At 37.6% G+C, this 15,022-nt stretch overlaps 1 protein-coding gene across 1 annotated transcript; it reads right to left on the reverse strand.

Moving 5' to 3' along the window:
• Nucleotides 1–3,912: 3,912 nt before the first annotated feature.
• LOC106724611 (coiled-coil and C2 domain-containing protein 2A-like) lies at nucleotides 3,913–11,189 on the reverse strand. The gene is made up of 5 exons (XM_014532633.1): nucleotides 11,143–11,189; nucleotides 9,195–9,398; nucleotides 8,132–8,224; nucleotides 5,497–5,667; nucleotides 3,913–3,980 (listed from the first exon to the last, which is right to left on the reverse strand). The coding sequence occupies exons 1-4, from the start codon at nucleotides 11,155–11,157 to the stop codon at nucleotides 5,644–5,646; spliced, it is 336 nt and encodes a 111-aa protein (XP_014388119.1). The 5' UTR covers nucleotides 11,158–11,189; the 3' UTR covers nucleotides 3,913–3,980; nucleotides 5,497–5,643.
• Between the last annotated feature and the right edge of the window lie 3,833 nt (nucleotides 11,190–15,022).

The following is a 15,022-nucleotide window of genomic DNA, read 5'->3' on the forward strand; positions in this document are numbered from 1 at the left end:
TAACTGAGTGAAGAATAAAAATGTTGAAATGTCAAGCAGAAAGACTTCCTAGTAGAGGCATCCACTGCAAACAAATTATCTGAAGTATGGTGCATTAAGATTTTCCAACTAGCCCTGGTGGGGTGGCTCAGTTGGAGCATTGTCCCATACACCAAAAAGTTTGCCGGTTTGATTCCCCAATTGGGGCACGTACAGGAGGTAACTGATCTCTCTCTCTCTCTCTCTCTCTCTCTCTCTCAGCTAAGCTTATTCTCTTTCCCATATTTATTTTCTCCAACCAGAAACTGGGATAGTGGGGTGCATTTAATTTTTCAAACTGTCTGCGGATGGCTTACTTGATTGGAGAAATTTTTGGAGGTAGCTGAAAGAATAATGTAGTATATCACAAGCACTGAACTTTCACTATCAGCTCCAGCCTATACATCAAATCTCAAACTTCTAACAGCTCAGAGAAGTTAAATAACTTGGTCAAGCTAATGTCATCAGCAAGTGACAGAGCCCTCATCTGAACCCAATTAACTGCCTCAAAGGCTAGGATCTTTTCACTATACCAACTGCCACTGACATTATTTGTTGAAGCTTGTTGCCTAAGAAAACAGTTACTATTTCAAAGGATCTCCAATAGCTTGTATAACTTTCTGAGACCTACAGATACACTGACAACTGAAAAATGTTCATTGAGTTTAGAGAATAATTTTAAAGTCGAATGTTCCTTATATTTCTAAGTGATAAGCTGACTTCCTTACCCTGCTCCTTCAAGAGTTTCCTTTCATGTTGCAACGTCTAAGACAGGGTAGAAAAGGCAATGCATACTTATTATACTACTAGAGGCCCGGTGCACGAAATTGGTGCATGGGTAGGGTCCCTAGGAGTGGCTGGAGATCAGGGCTGATCAGGGCCTTCCTTCCCTCGGCTGCTGGCTGCCGGCTGCCAGCTGGGGCCTTCCTTCATTCCATACCACCCCCTGGTGGTCAGCACACATCATAGTGAATGGTCGAACTTCCGTTGGTCAAACTCCCAAGGGGACAATTTGCATATTAGCCTTTTATTATATAAGATATTAGCAGAAGAGATGATAACTGTCATCCTCAAGACACTTTGGAGTGTGTCAACTTAGTATGTCCTTTAAATCACTCAAGTCCTACACTATCTTGCATTTTGTATTCTATTCAAACTTGCCTCCAATTTCACAATTTCTCCTCCAAAGTAGAGCTCACAAGATATTTACTATTTGTTTATTATTACTATCTACCCCATTTGTACATGATTTTTATTCATTAAAATGTCATGTGGAGAAGAGAATGGAGTATCTGAGGCAATGAAAAATGGTAGTTGAATGGCGTTGGCTTAGCTGAACCCTCTGATCTTCCTTGTTGTGCTCTAAATGTGTTCTTGGCTTATTGCATTGCTATCATTTCAAGAATGCAACTATTCTACAGCATTTATGTATAAGTTTATCTTATTGACTATTTCATGTTATCCTAAATCTATTTATTTAATACAGTATATTTCTTCTAACTCTAATGTCTAATACACAAATATTTCTACACATACAACCAAATTTTATACCTTTACAAACTTTTAAACCAAAATATACTTTTATATACTAATTACTTAGCATAATATTATACAATATAATATATTTATTTCCTTTCAATTAATACTCCCTTTCACATTCAAACAGTAAGAAAGGTCAGGTAAGCAGATATCAGACACAAGGCATAAATACCTAATTTATAGTTTTTACCTCTGGAGGGAAAGAAGGAAGATATAATTAGTAATTGGCATAGAGAAGCCTTCAAAAATATTGGCAATATCTACTTTTTAAGATGGAAGGTAGATATACAGGTGTTCATTTTATCATTTTTCCTGAGAACTTATATTTATATATACATCATATATATTAACATCTATGTAAGAGATATTTCATTATTTAAAAGCCTAAAAAGCAAAGCTTATCTCAACCAATATTTTTAATAAATGGCTCAAAAATAATTATTTATTGTTCTTTTTTTAGGAGCTAAGAAAAAATGGACTCCAACTTACACAAAATCTACTTTAATTTCCTCATTCCAGCATGGATGAGATCCACTTGCAGTACTGGTTTGGTATACAGTGTGTTGAAAGGAAACTTCCACAAAAGGGTGTACAGTATCCTGAAATACATAATAAACAATGACTAGATTTTTGTAATATTTTATATAGTTGATAAAAGATAAAAAGCTAAGGAATTACTTGGTTGCTGGTTGAAAACTGGATGCTTACTTATTCTAGTGTTTCAGATAACTATTATTCACTCATTCACTTACTAATCATTTATTGGTCCTATTTAATATAGATACTTTTCTAAGATAAATAGCCAGTATGGCTAGGTGGTTAGAGTGTCAGCCCACACATGGAGGGTCTCAGGTTCCATTCCCAGTCAAGGACACATGCCTGAGTTGCAGGTTCAACCCCCATCCCCAGTCAGAGTGCGTGTAGAAGGCAACCAATCAATGTCTCTCTCCCACAATGGTCTCTCTCTCTCCCTTCCTTCCTCCCTCCTTCCCTTCCTTCTACTCTCTTTTAAAAAAAATCAATGGAAAAAATTTCCTCGGGTGAGAATTAACAAAAAAAGATAAATGGAACTTTGCTTTATAGATTTTATAGCTTATAGAGACCCGGTGCATGAAATTCGTGCACTCAGGAGCGGGGGGTCCCTCAGCCTGGTCTGTGCCCTCTTGCAGTCCGAGAGCCTTCGGGGGATGTCCGACTGACAGTTAGGGAGCGGGCCTAAGCCATCAGTCAGACATCCTTAGTGCTGCCTCAGAGGTGGAAGAGGCTCCCGCCACCACCGCTGCACTTACCATCCGTGAGCCTGGCTTCTGGCTGAGTGGTGCTCCCCCTCAGGAGCACACTGACCACCAGGGGGCAGCTCCTGCATTAAGCATCTGCCCCTTGGTAGTCAGTGCATGTCATAGCAACCGGTCATTCCGCCGTCAAGCCAAAACCAGCTCTCCGACATCCTCCAAGGGTGCCATATTGCGTGAGGGTGCAGGCCAGGCTGAGGGATCTCACTGGTGCACAATCGGGGCTGGGGAGATGCAGGAGGTTGGCCGGCTGGGGAGGGACCGCGGGAGGGCCAGTCTGGCCTGAATCACTCAGTCCTGATCAGCTGGACCCCAGCAGCAAGTAAACCTACTGGTCAGAGCATCTGCCCCCTGATTGGTCAGTGCATGTCATAGTGAGCAGTTGAGCGGCCTTAGCATATCATTAGCATATTATGCTTTGATTGGTTGAACAGCCAACTGGACGACTGGACACTTAGCACATTAGGCTTTTATTATATAAGATTAGGGGAAATAAACAGGTAAATAAATAATTGCAATGAAATGTGAGAAATAAAATAAAAATATATTCCTGGTATAATAGTTACTCAGGAGAGGGCATGATTAAATTTCTGGGGGTGAGGACAGGAGCTTCACAGAGAAAACACTGCTTGAGCCTGAGCTTAGAAACATTAAGCAGTAATGTGGCCAATAATACTGAGCTGGGTGGAGGCCACTGCAGGCTAAGGAAAGGGCATGTACATAGGCTTTCTAGAACAGGTGGTAGTCTGATACCACTGTTGGGTGGAAAGAGATGGGATTTGGCTGACTTGTAGGTAAGGGCTACATCATTACAGATTTTTGTAGGCATTCTAAGGAGCTTGTACTGTATTCTAAAGACCCTGAGAGCAGGGGAGCAAGGAATGAAAGGGTTAGAATTAGATTTTATAAAGATCACCTTCATTGTGTTATGGAAAGTAAACTGGAATCCCAACAGATTAGGGACAGAGAAACCAGTAGCAATTCAGGGCAAGCCATTGGAACTACACTTTATAAAAGTACTAAATACTTAACTCATATAAGATCTCTTCTGAGGCCACTGATTTGGTTGTTTCTTTATGTCTGAGGCAAGATATGGATGATATCAGAGAAGTAGATATATCCAAGGGTCTTCTAGAAAAACAATAGAGAGATATCAGTTAGTTTTGGTGGGAGTAGCAGATTTTTGCCTATGCTTATGGACACATATAATCCAGTTACCTGGATTTGACAGTTTGCTTTGATATTCAGATCATAGGTGGTTAGAGCTAAACCCCTGATAATGACTGCTCTAAAGGAGCAGCTCCTCAATGCTGAAATATGGACTGGATTCAGTCTATGATAAAGTTTTCCTCAGCAAAAGGAGAAAAATAAGGCAAATGATACGTCGAGATGATATCCTTCCTATTTTTGGTGTTGCAACATTCTTTCTTTTATGAATTGATGATAATAGGAAATGGTGATGCTGTTATGATGTGATTTTACAAGCAGCCTTTGAAATGTGCATTGTTTTAAGAATATCAATTCTATAAATAAATAAGGTTGAATATAAAAATAGGCAAAACAAAAAGTTTTAAACTATAGATTAGTAGCTTGTTAATTAATACTTGTTGTTCATATGCAAAATTTATAGGATGGGGTAAACATGAGATAAGCAAGTAGAGTGTAGAGCAAGCATGTCAAACTCAGGGCTAACACGGGCCAAATAAACAAGATTTAAGTTTATGTAGGCTGCAAAAAGCCAAAAGCTTCAATTTTCATAGAAATGTAGGTTTATTTCGATAGAAATATGCTGAATACAAAGGGCTGAAATAAATAAGTAATCGTTAACATAAAATAATAGAACACTTTAATAAAAATTAATATTTTTTTCTTGAACATTAACTTACCAGACACTGAATAACTGCACAACTTTATATTGGCTGGGCCGCAAAAATATTCGTTGTGGGCCGCATGCAGCCCATGAGTTTGACATGCTTGGTGTAGAGCATATATGTGTGAAATATTGATAGAGAGGTATACTTAATATTCCTGAGGTACTCGGGTACTAAATAGCCACATACGAACCACACACCAGATTAAATAGATAAGAGGCACTCAATATTCAGGATGCCTTATTTTGGTATCGCTCAATTGTGATACCCACTCTGGCCCCACATATCCTCCACACCAGAAACACACATAAAGCCCCTGAGCACCTGCAGAAAAGATGGGTAAGACCTGATTTTTGCAGAAGTCATCTAATAGGACAAGTCTAAAACAGACTCTACTCTCTCCAGTGTTTTAATTCCAATACTGAGAGGGGCCAGTGGCAGAGAATAGTGTAGTTGGCAACAGTGGCTTCACAACTCTTCATAATAGGGAATAGAGATAAAGGGCAAGATATACTTCGGGCATCTCAAACTTGTAAAAACTCTTATTAATACATGGCAATGACAATAAGCTTGCCTATCCAATACATTAATACATGGCAATGTATTAATACATGGCAATGACAATAAGCTTGCCTATCCAAATGAAGACAAACTTTCACTCAGTTTCTGTATATGGAGCATTAATAAAGTGCAAAGATATGCTAATTGGACAGTGTGGAAATTTACATTTAATACAGATCTTATGTAACCTTAAAAACTGGTGCATATGGCCTTACCTGTGAACTGTTGTTTTCCTGCTGGGAATATTATAAGCCCTCAGGATTCTGACAAGAATCTTAATATCTCCATCACAGATCGTCTGTGCTGCCACTTTTTTCCTTTCTTTCCTCTGAGGCTTTAACTTTCTTTGTCGTTCAACAAGCTTACAAATTGCATGCGTCAACTGGCTAAAGAGTAAACGTGATCAGCCACATATATACAAGATAACTTAGTTTTAAAAGATATCCATTTTTTAAATTAATTATTGTAAATAAAACCATTATTGTAAGCCATATTTTCTCCATTGTGGAGAGGAGACAGTTGTTTTAAACTCAGGGAAGAAATCATTTTCTGAGCATAGAGGAGATGTTATGTTCACTCTTATGTTAAGAGGGAATGTGATTGCTCCATGCCCTTTGGGTACATGACCCAACAAGAGACAAGGGCAGGATAGGTAATTCCATAAAACATGATATTCTTTCAGAATTTATTTTTATTATTTTTTTTAAGAATCATTCTCTTAAAAGTGGTTAGAAACTCAGCTTTTCTACATGAATCTGAAAGAGTAGTTACATATGCTGTCAGCCCTGGTAACAAATCCATGAAATTATAGCTCTATGGTCACACCCATTTCCCCCAAAGACCGAAAATAAAACACAATAGATTTCAGCATCCTAAACCAATGAACCCCTTATTGGTAATACCATGAACCTGCAAGTGGCCCCAGTGTGGTTTCCCAGAAGCATTTCTACTCCTGTTGCTGCCCCTGAGTTTCACAGATGGGACAGTATGAGATTGAATTGCTCTAGCCAAAGACCCCCCTGTGGATCACAGCGCTCTCGTAGGGCTGAGGACTCACAGTTTTGAAAGGGATAGGTTATAAGCTTAGTGTGTGGTGCCATCAGCAAGGACTTTTCACTAGCAGTCTCAGGACAGGAAAATCTTAGGGCAAAATAGGTTTGAAACGTAAGTATTTCTTTTCTTTCTTGAGCTAAAAACCATCAATAAGGAGAGCATTAAAAACTAAAATAATGCCCTGGCCAATTTGGCTCAGTGGATGGCGCATCGGCCTGCGGACTGAAGGGTCCTGGGTTCGATTCCGGTCAAGGGCACATGCCTGGGTTGCGGGCTTAATCCCCAATAGGGGGTGTGCAGAAGGCAGCCAATCAATGGTTCTCTCTTATTGTTGATGTTTCTATCTCTCTCTCCCTCTTCCTTCCTCTCTGAAATCAATAAAAGTATGTTTAAAAAAAAAGCTATAACATTAAAAAAACTAAAATACTATACAACTGAAAATACATATCATATCGTTATGTCAAGAATGCCATATTAAAATGACCAAATAAAAAAAAAGCTATAACATTTAAAAAACTAAAATACTATACAATTGAAAATACATATCACATCGTTATGTCAAGAATGCCATATTAAAATGACCAAATATATTTTAAGTCACCATATTTCATTTAATGTTTTATAACTGCATCTTTTTTAAAAAATATATTTTATTGATTTTTTACAGAGAGGAAGGGAGAGGGATAGAGAGTTAGAAATATCAATGAGAGAGAAACATCGATCAGCTGCCTCCTGCACACCTCCTACTGGGGATGTGCCCGCAACCAAGTTACATGCCCTTGACCAGAATCGAACCTGGGATCCTTCAGTCCACAGGCCGACACTCTATCCACTGAGCCAAACCGGTTAGGGCATAACTGCATCTTTTGATATGTAACTTATTAGTATAAATGTAGAGATCTTATTAGAGGATTTTGAAGGTATTAACTTAAAGCTTTAGATTTCTTACTTAATAATAATTTTTATATGTACCTTGTAGATACAATTTCTTCATAATCAGCTACAATATCTGATAAGTTAAATTTGCTAACTTTGACAATTCTTTTCATTACCATCTTTCTCATCTACAAAAAAAAATTTAGAATTTAAGAAATGCATAGTTTATAATTTAAGATAAACTATTTACAATACTACTGGTGCCATTATTTTTTCACCCCTTAATTTGTGCAAGCAATGAATGGTAAGAGGGATTAGATAAGTGAAAATATGGTTCTGCTTGTTTCCATTATTAAAATCATTCCTACTCTCACATTCATGTCATACCAAAGCAAGTGCGTGTGTTTTTCTACTTTTTTGTCCTTCCATACCCTTTCATGTCATCTTAAACTCTGTTCTTATCTCTTTTTACACCTATCCTAGCCCAATTTAAGCTCCTTCCTCCCTTTGTCCCCTGAACTGCTGTGATACTACCACATTACTAGTAAAAGTAAAGATTCTGGCAAAATGCTGGTGTATTTCTCAAAATGAACTTTCAGGGTCAAGAAGAGTGCAAAGTTGTTAATGTTCATGTTTAAGTAGAAAAAGTTAGGATATGCACTAATAATGAGTTTGCTGTCCATTGAAGTAACCTCTGCATCAACAATGTAGATCAACAGTGTACATTTACAGATGGTATGTAGCTAACTCTGAAAAGGAAGTGAACAGAACAGAAAACCCGTCACTGATCAGAAAGAGGTGATGAGTAAGTAGATTTGTCTGTCTGACTCTCTGGGAAGCCCATAGTACAAAACATCCAGCAGACCCGTTTTCATAAGAGTAAATGCAAACATATTGCTAACATTATTTTGCAGTTGTTACCTTTTTCAGAAAATTGACAGAACTAATCCTTTGGGCGGTAATAGAATTCACATCTGAAAAGGACATATCCTTCTCTACCTGACTTTCATATTCCTAAACAGAGAATTAAGTTAGTTTCACTTCTTGGATGTCATAGTTCAGATATGACATGCTGCAATAAAATGTTAACTATTTATTTCAGTTCCTGTGTAGGAGACATTGGCAACATTCTGGCATTAAAAGAGGAAAACATTTCTTTCAGATTCTCCCACTGATAATTAGCTAAAAACAGTTTCTATTTTGTTTGCTTCTAGGATGTGGTCCCTTCATCTTTTAAAAAAGAGTAATGATTGAGAAAAATTTGCCATTATGAAAATGTAAAGATGATTAATAAATATTCTATAAATATGCTATGGTTATTACAATTGGTTCTTTCTACAGGAATTAGCTCTTACAATCCGCTATCTTAAGACTAGTGATGTACCAGTAAGTGTTTAACAACCAGTTATCTGGAAGTGGGGGGGGAGCCCCAATTTGTAGCATGTGCTAATTTATGGTGTAAATATTTCCCCAGCAACCAAATTAAACAAATTTAAAGCAGCCAACATGAAGTCACTGAAGGTGGAGTTGGAAAAAGGTGCACATTAGGCTCTGACAGCTGGTGATGGCCGGCTCCCGCACACCACCCCCACATAGCTTAAGACTAAGTCCCCACACCCCCATTTTAAAGTTCCTGAAATTGAGGTGCACTTTATAATCAATGTATACATTTAATGTGGTAGTGTTTCTTTCCCTTATATCCAAAAGTTTCTTTTAAATATGTGTTACATTTTACGATAGCAAAAATACAGTATTTACATAAATTTAGAATACACCTAAAGGATTTCGGCTTTGAAATACTTTGTTTGAACAACTAAGTTGCAAAGTCAAGCTAAGGACTTTCTGGAATTAGGAGATCTGTACATTTTTAATGTTTAAAGAAAGGGGGGAGGTCTGTCTACTGGTTATCAGTTAAAAAAATTAGGACAGATTTAAAGCAGCAAAACATTAACTTATAAATTATACTCAAATAGAAACCACGTACCTGGAAGACTGAGTCTGGAATCTCTCTGTCATAAAGGGGTATTTGCTGCAGAGGGAAAATACCTAATTGTCCTGCATTTCTAAGCTGCAATAGCCGGAAACGTTTACTCTTTTTCATTTCCTCTTCAGAAACAAAACTTGATTCTTCTTGCAACTGTTCAAGACGAAAATACTTTGGGATATCCTTCCCTTTATGTTTCATGTACTGTAAAACATAAATAATAAAAGTCTTGACTTAATATATATTAATTTTTAATTAAAAATTTATTTAAACACATTTTAATGTATAAAAATGTCAAACCACTATATTGTAAACTGAAACTAATATACTATTGTATACTAATTACATTTAAATTTAAAAAATTAAACAATGGAGAAAGGGAAGCCTCTTCAATAAATTTTGTTGGAGTAATTGTAAAGCCACATGCAAAAGAATGAAAACAGACTGCTTTCTGACGCCATACACAAAAATTAACTCAAATGGATTAAAGACTTGAATATAGGATCTGTGCTGAGTGAAATAAGGCAGACAGAGAAAGACAAATGCCAGATGATCTCACTTTTATGTAGAATATGAGAGAAAATCACTATTTCTGTATGCCTGTGATCAATTCAGCACATCAGTTGAGAGGCTCTGATCTAGGGACACTTAATTGCAATAATCTATTTAAGCGTTGCTTTATTCAATAAATGCAAATGGGAGTACAGGGTACATGCAAGGAAGAGTGTTAGTTGCCATCAGAGAAATAAATATTTATTTGCTGTAGTCCCACAAGGAAGGATAAAACACAGTAATGACTACAGCATAAGGCAGAATGAAATCAGAACCATAACAGTTATAAAAAGAAAAAAAGTTAACAAGAGGGCAAGGAAAGAAGAGCATATGTTTAACTGAGGTTACCAAAGAAATGTTTATCAGATTTGGAGGATGGGTAAAGATAGCCTCTATGGGTGGCTTTCTAGGCAGAGGGAATAACATGAATAAAGGTGTGAAGAAAGCATTTTGGGGCACATCTATTCATATTTCTATGAACAATTCAGTTGGCTATAAGGAAGAGTAGGGGAAGTGAATATATAATGGAGTCTTTGAGGGAAGTAATGTGTCTGTAAGCCGTCTTTATATACCTAGCATCTAATAATACAGCAGGCACTCCAGTAGACATGAAATAGATGCTAGTCTGAAGGTCAGCCTGTAGGATGTGCTGTGGGCTGCTTAGTGGCAAAGTACCAACCATTGGGCCTCAAGTAGTATTTCAGTGGCTGAATTTCTTATTGCCTTTATAATACTGTAAACTGGTTGTGTCTGTCCTGAGATTTACACTTACATGCCTCCTAATGCCTAGAAAAAATGTGCAGCAAAATATTTTTAAAATATATTTTTATTGATTTCAGAGAGGAAGGGAGAAGGAGAGGGAGACAGAAACATCAATGATGAGAATCATTGATCGGCTGCCTCCTGTAGGCCCCACACTGGGGATCGAGCCCACAACCCAGGCATGTGCCTTGACTGGGAATTGAACAGTGACCTCCTGGTTCATAGGTGGACTCCAAACCACTGAGCAATGCTGGCTGGGCACAAACTATTTTTAAATAGTTTAAAAGTAAAGGAGCCAGAGCTTGCCAGAACCGGTTTGGCTCGGTGGATAGAGCGTCGGCCTGCAGACTCGAGGGTCCCGGGTTCGATTCCGGTCAAGGGCATGTACCTTGGTTGCAGGCACATCCCCGGTGGAGGGCGTGCAGGAGGCAGCTGATCGATGTGGGATCGAGCCCACAACCCAGGCATGTGCCTTGACTGGGAATTGAACAGTGACCTCCTGGTTCATAGGTGGACTCCAAACCACTGAGCAATGCTGGCTGGGCACAAACTATTTTTAAATAATTTAAAAGTAAAGGAGCCAGAGCTTAGAAAATAGAATCTATTTCCAGAATTGATATTTGCTATAACTTACCATAATAAATTCCATTAAATCAGAATATTCTGGATTATTTGGGTCAATTCTGACTTCATTTGCCCATTCAAAAAGCTTCTGTGTATTAATGAGCCATGGAATTCCAGGATCGCCTCTTGCATCTACATTTCTTAACACACTAACATAGAGAAAAATATTTGTGAATGTGCATACAATATGCAGGTTATGTATTTGTTAGTATTTCCCCAGCATAGGGAACAGCGTTATAAATACCCATTTCAGGTATTTAAACATAATACCTACCCATCCCCTACATTTAAGGATAAAATAGAAGGTTTAAATGTGATATCTCTTCTGGGTCTTCTGAAAATATTCTAACTTGTGTCATAAAGTTTTGATAAGTGTCCACCCCCCTCCCTTCAGTTGAGAGGCTCTGATCTAAGGAACCCTTCTGATCATAACCCTTAGGCTCTGATCTAAGTTTAACCTTAAGAGACAGTCAACTTCTTGAGAGTAAAGTGTCCACACTCTGTGTAGTAGCTAAAACATAGTAAATGCTAAATAATAACTGGTGCATATTGGATGTACTCTGCAAACCCTGAGCATAGTGACTTATTAAATATTTTCCTTCCATAGATGCACGGTATTGAGATGTAACCAAGATGTCTGCTTAAGAAAAATTAATAAAATCCATAGTATATAAGAATCTTTAGGTTACATTTTTACAGTTGAAACATAATATAGATTATGAATTAACTGGGAAGTATTACCAAAGGAGTATCTTTATTTGGACCTCTTTTGGTGCTATACTCTGATTCTCACAAGTCATTCTTGCCTTCTGGAGAATTCATCCCAGGTTCCTAGAACGATGGCTCAGCACCAGCCCTTGAACTCCCACACTGTAGAGGAGAGTTCTGTAACTTCCCTCTCTGATGTCAGAGGCCCCAAAGGTAAAGTTTTACTTTGAGTTAACTTCTTTAGAGAAGGCCCTGGACTTTGAAAACCTCTTACAATTCACTCCCTGTTGAAACCTGTCGTATGCCCTCATCTTTCACAGAACTGCTTTCAATCTTTTGTAAACTTGAGTCCCCAAGTAACTAGAACTGCCAAGTGCAGCATCACAGAAGTGACAGAGAAGAGACTTAAATAAGCAAAAGGATGAGGACAAGCCAATGAGTATCAGAAAGTCACTGGTAGCCTTCGGGAATCCGTGGATTGCTTTAGGGAAGAAATGTGTGAATAAAAAGTGAAGGCACTGTAGGCAGACCAGTATACCACCCAGGTGAGGGCTTAGTTAGATAGGAAAAACAGCCCAAAAGTGTTTTTTTAAGGTTTAATCAGATGACTGGATTGTTCTTTGTTTAAAAAAACAAAGAAGACTTCTTATATATAAAAGACTAACAACATATAGAGATGGAAAAGTTGAAGATGATATAAGAAAAGGATATAAAAAAAAGAAAAGAAAAGGATGTAGATACATCAGCAGAATCCTAAAAGAAACAAAGGAAAGTTCCAAAATACCTTTATAAAAGATTGCCCATATATTAGCTTTAGAGTGAGGAGAACAAATATCTGACTCTAAGAATAAACACCAAAGAATATGTGAAATGAGACAAAGGTAGGAAAAAGCTGCAGTTGATACTATACTAGGGAAATACTAAGAAATAAAAGAAAATAATGGTTCAAGGTATTAAAAGTTTATTCATTAGATAGTAAGTCAATTAATTTTATTACTTGTCTACTTTTTTTCCTAAAATGCCCTTTCTCCAGGCCTTGAAGAAGATGACATCATTTATTTACCAAAACAAGGACATCCATTAAAATTGCATTTGCCTTCATAGTGATTTCTGTCTCATCCTCTGACTTGAAGAAGAGATATTTCCTCTTCTCTAGAACCATAGCTATAAATTTGTGTCTGGTTCAATATCTTCCTGACTCTGAAGGATCTCATACTTTTTCTAATATATTCTCTGGCTCTTTTCCCATGGATTTCATCACTTCTTTTAAGAAGATAAAGATTGTCCCAGTTTTTAAGAAATCCATACCTTGATTCTATTGTCTCTATTTTTACTGTTATCATAGTTCTGCCTTTTCCATAACATCATATAGCCAAGGCTTATTTTCAGTCTTTTTCCCCCCTCAGCTTGTTAAACTTCTTGACGAATAATGTACGTACACTAGCTCAGTTTCCTCAAAATCAACTGGTGTTTTTTAAAATATATTTTTATTGATTTCAGAGATTGCTGAGGAGTGGAATTATTTTTCAAGCATAAAGGCTTACTACCTGCAGTAAGCAGATCTTAATGACTGCGACATAGGTGTCAGAGGAATGCCATTTTCATCTAAGGCCCATGATAGGGAATAGCTTAGTTTTCCTGATGTGAAAAGACAAAGTTCTTCAGTTTCATTTCCCTCAAGAAGAAAAGGCACATCTGTTTATAAAGGGCATTAAAAATAAGTAAATTTTTTTAAAAGTGTGCAATTTGAACACATTGTAGATCCACCCCTTCCCTCCCCCCACTTTTACTTGTGGAAATCCAGGAACACATAGGAAACTCTGTGCTGACCCCAGGCTCAAACCTAAGAGCTCCCCCTCATCACCCTCTAAGATGCCTCAAGGCAGATTGCTTCAAGTAGACTACAAAGAGAGGAAAATATTGATCTGGTTACATAAAGATGGACAGCGCTGGGCTGCTGGGGCTGGAGCAGAGACACAAACCCACAGGGGGGTCTACTGGGGACGAGGCCCACAACCCAGGAATGTGCCCTGATTGGGAACAGAACCGTGACCTCCAGATTCACAGGTCAACACTCAACCCTGAGCCTCGCAGGCCCGGCTCAACATCAATTGCTGAGTGCTACTAACATTTAGGTGTTGTTGTTTTTTCTCTAAAACTTGTTCTTTACCACAAAAAGTACGTATAAACTCTTACTATAACTCTGGCCATATGCCACTGGTTTTACACATAGTGTTCTCATTATTTTAAAAGTCGCTAATTTCCATTTTGATCTCCTTTCGAATCCAAATTATTTATAGTGATGTTTTTAAATATTTTTATTCTATTTTTAAAACACTTTTTAAAGAGCAGTTTTAGGCTCACAGCAAAAGTGACCAGAAAGCGCAGTTTTCATATGCCCCTTACCCCTCACGCTTCACAGCCTCCCCACTATCAACATCCTGCACCAGAGTTATAATTTACTACATTCATTGCAAAAAGAGTGGCATTTGTTGCAATACATGAACCTATGTTGGCACATCATTATCACTCAAAGTACATAGTCTACCTTCGGGTTTACTCCTAGCGCTGTACATTCCATGGGTTTTGACAAGTATGTAATTATATGTACCCATAATTATGGTATCACACAGAGTAGTTTCAGTGCCCTAAAAATCCTGTGTGCTCTACCTAATCATCCCTCTCTCTTCATAACCCCTGGCAACTCCCAATATTTTTACTGTCTCCATAGTTCTGCCTTTTCCATAACATCATATAGCCAAGGTCTTTTAAAATATGTGTTTAGATGGAGAGGGGAAAGGCCATTGTTCTGGTATCATCACTCATTAATTTTTAAATGATGGAATCTACGTGGCCCTTTATATTTACCATTTTACTCAAACACAGCGTAATATAAAAGGCAGCATTACCATCATTTTTATAAAATTTTACTGTACTTATTTCTAGTAATCCTATTTATGGATATGACCTATAAGTTAATTCCAATTCTTCTAGAAAGTCCTGGGACATAGCATAAAATTTCTAGGATTTTCTTTCTAGCAAGTTGATAATACATAAATTATTATTTTATAATCCAGAATGACTGGGAAATATAAAGGCCCCGGAAATAAAATCCTTGGGAGTCTTGGCCTTTCTCATCCTGCATGTGACTATAATCCTAAGCAAGGAAGAGATACACACTA

The sequence above is a fragment of the Myotis brandtii genome, unplaced genomic scaffold (assembly GCF_000412655.1).
Source record: "Myotis brandtii unplaced genomic scaffold, ASM41265v1 scaffold902, whole genome shotgun sequence".
In the NCBI taxonomy this organism is placed as follows: Eukaryota; Metazoa; Chordata; class Mammalia; order Chiroptera; family Vespertilionidae; genus Myotis; species Myotis brandtii.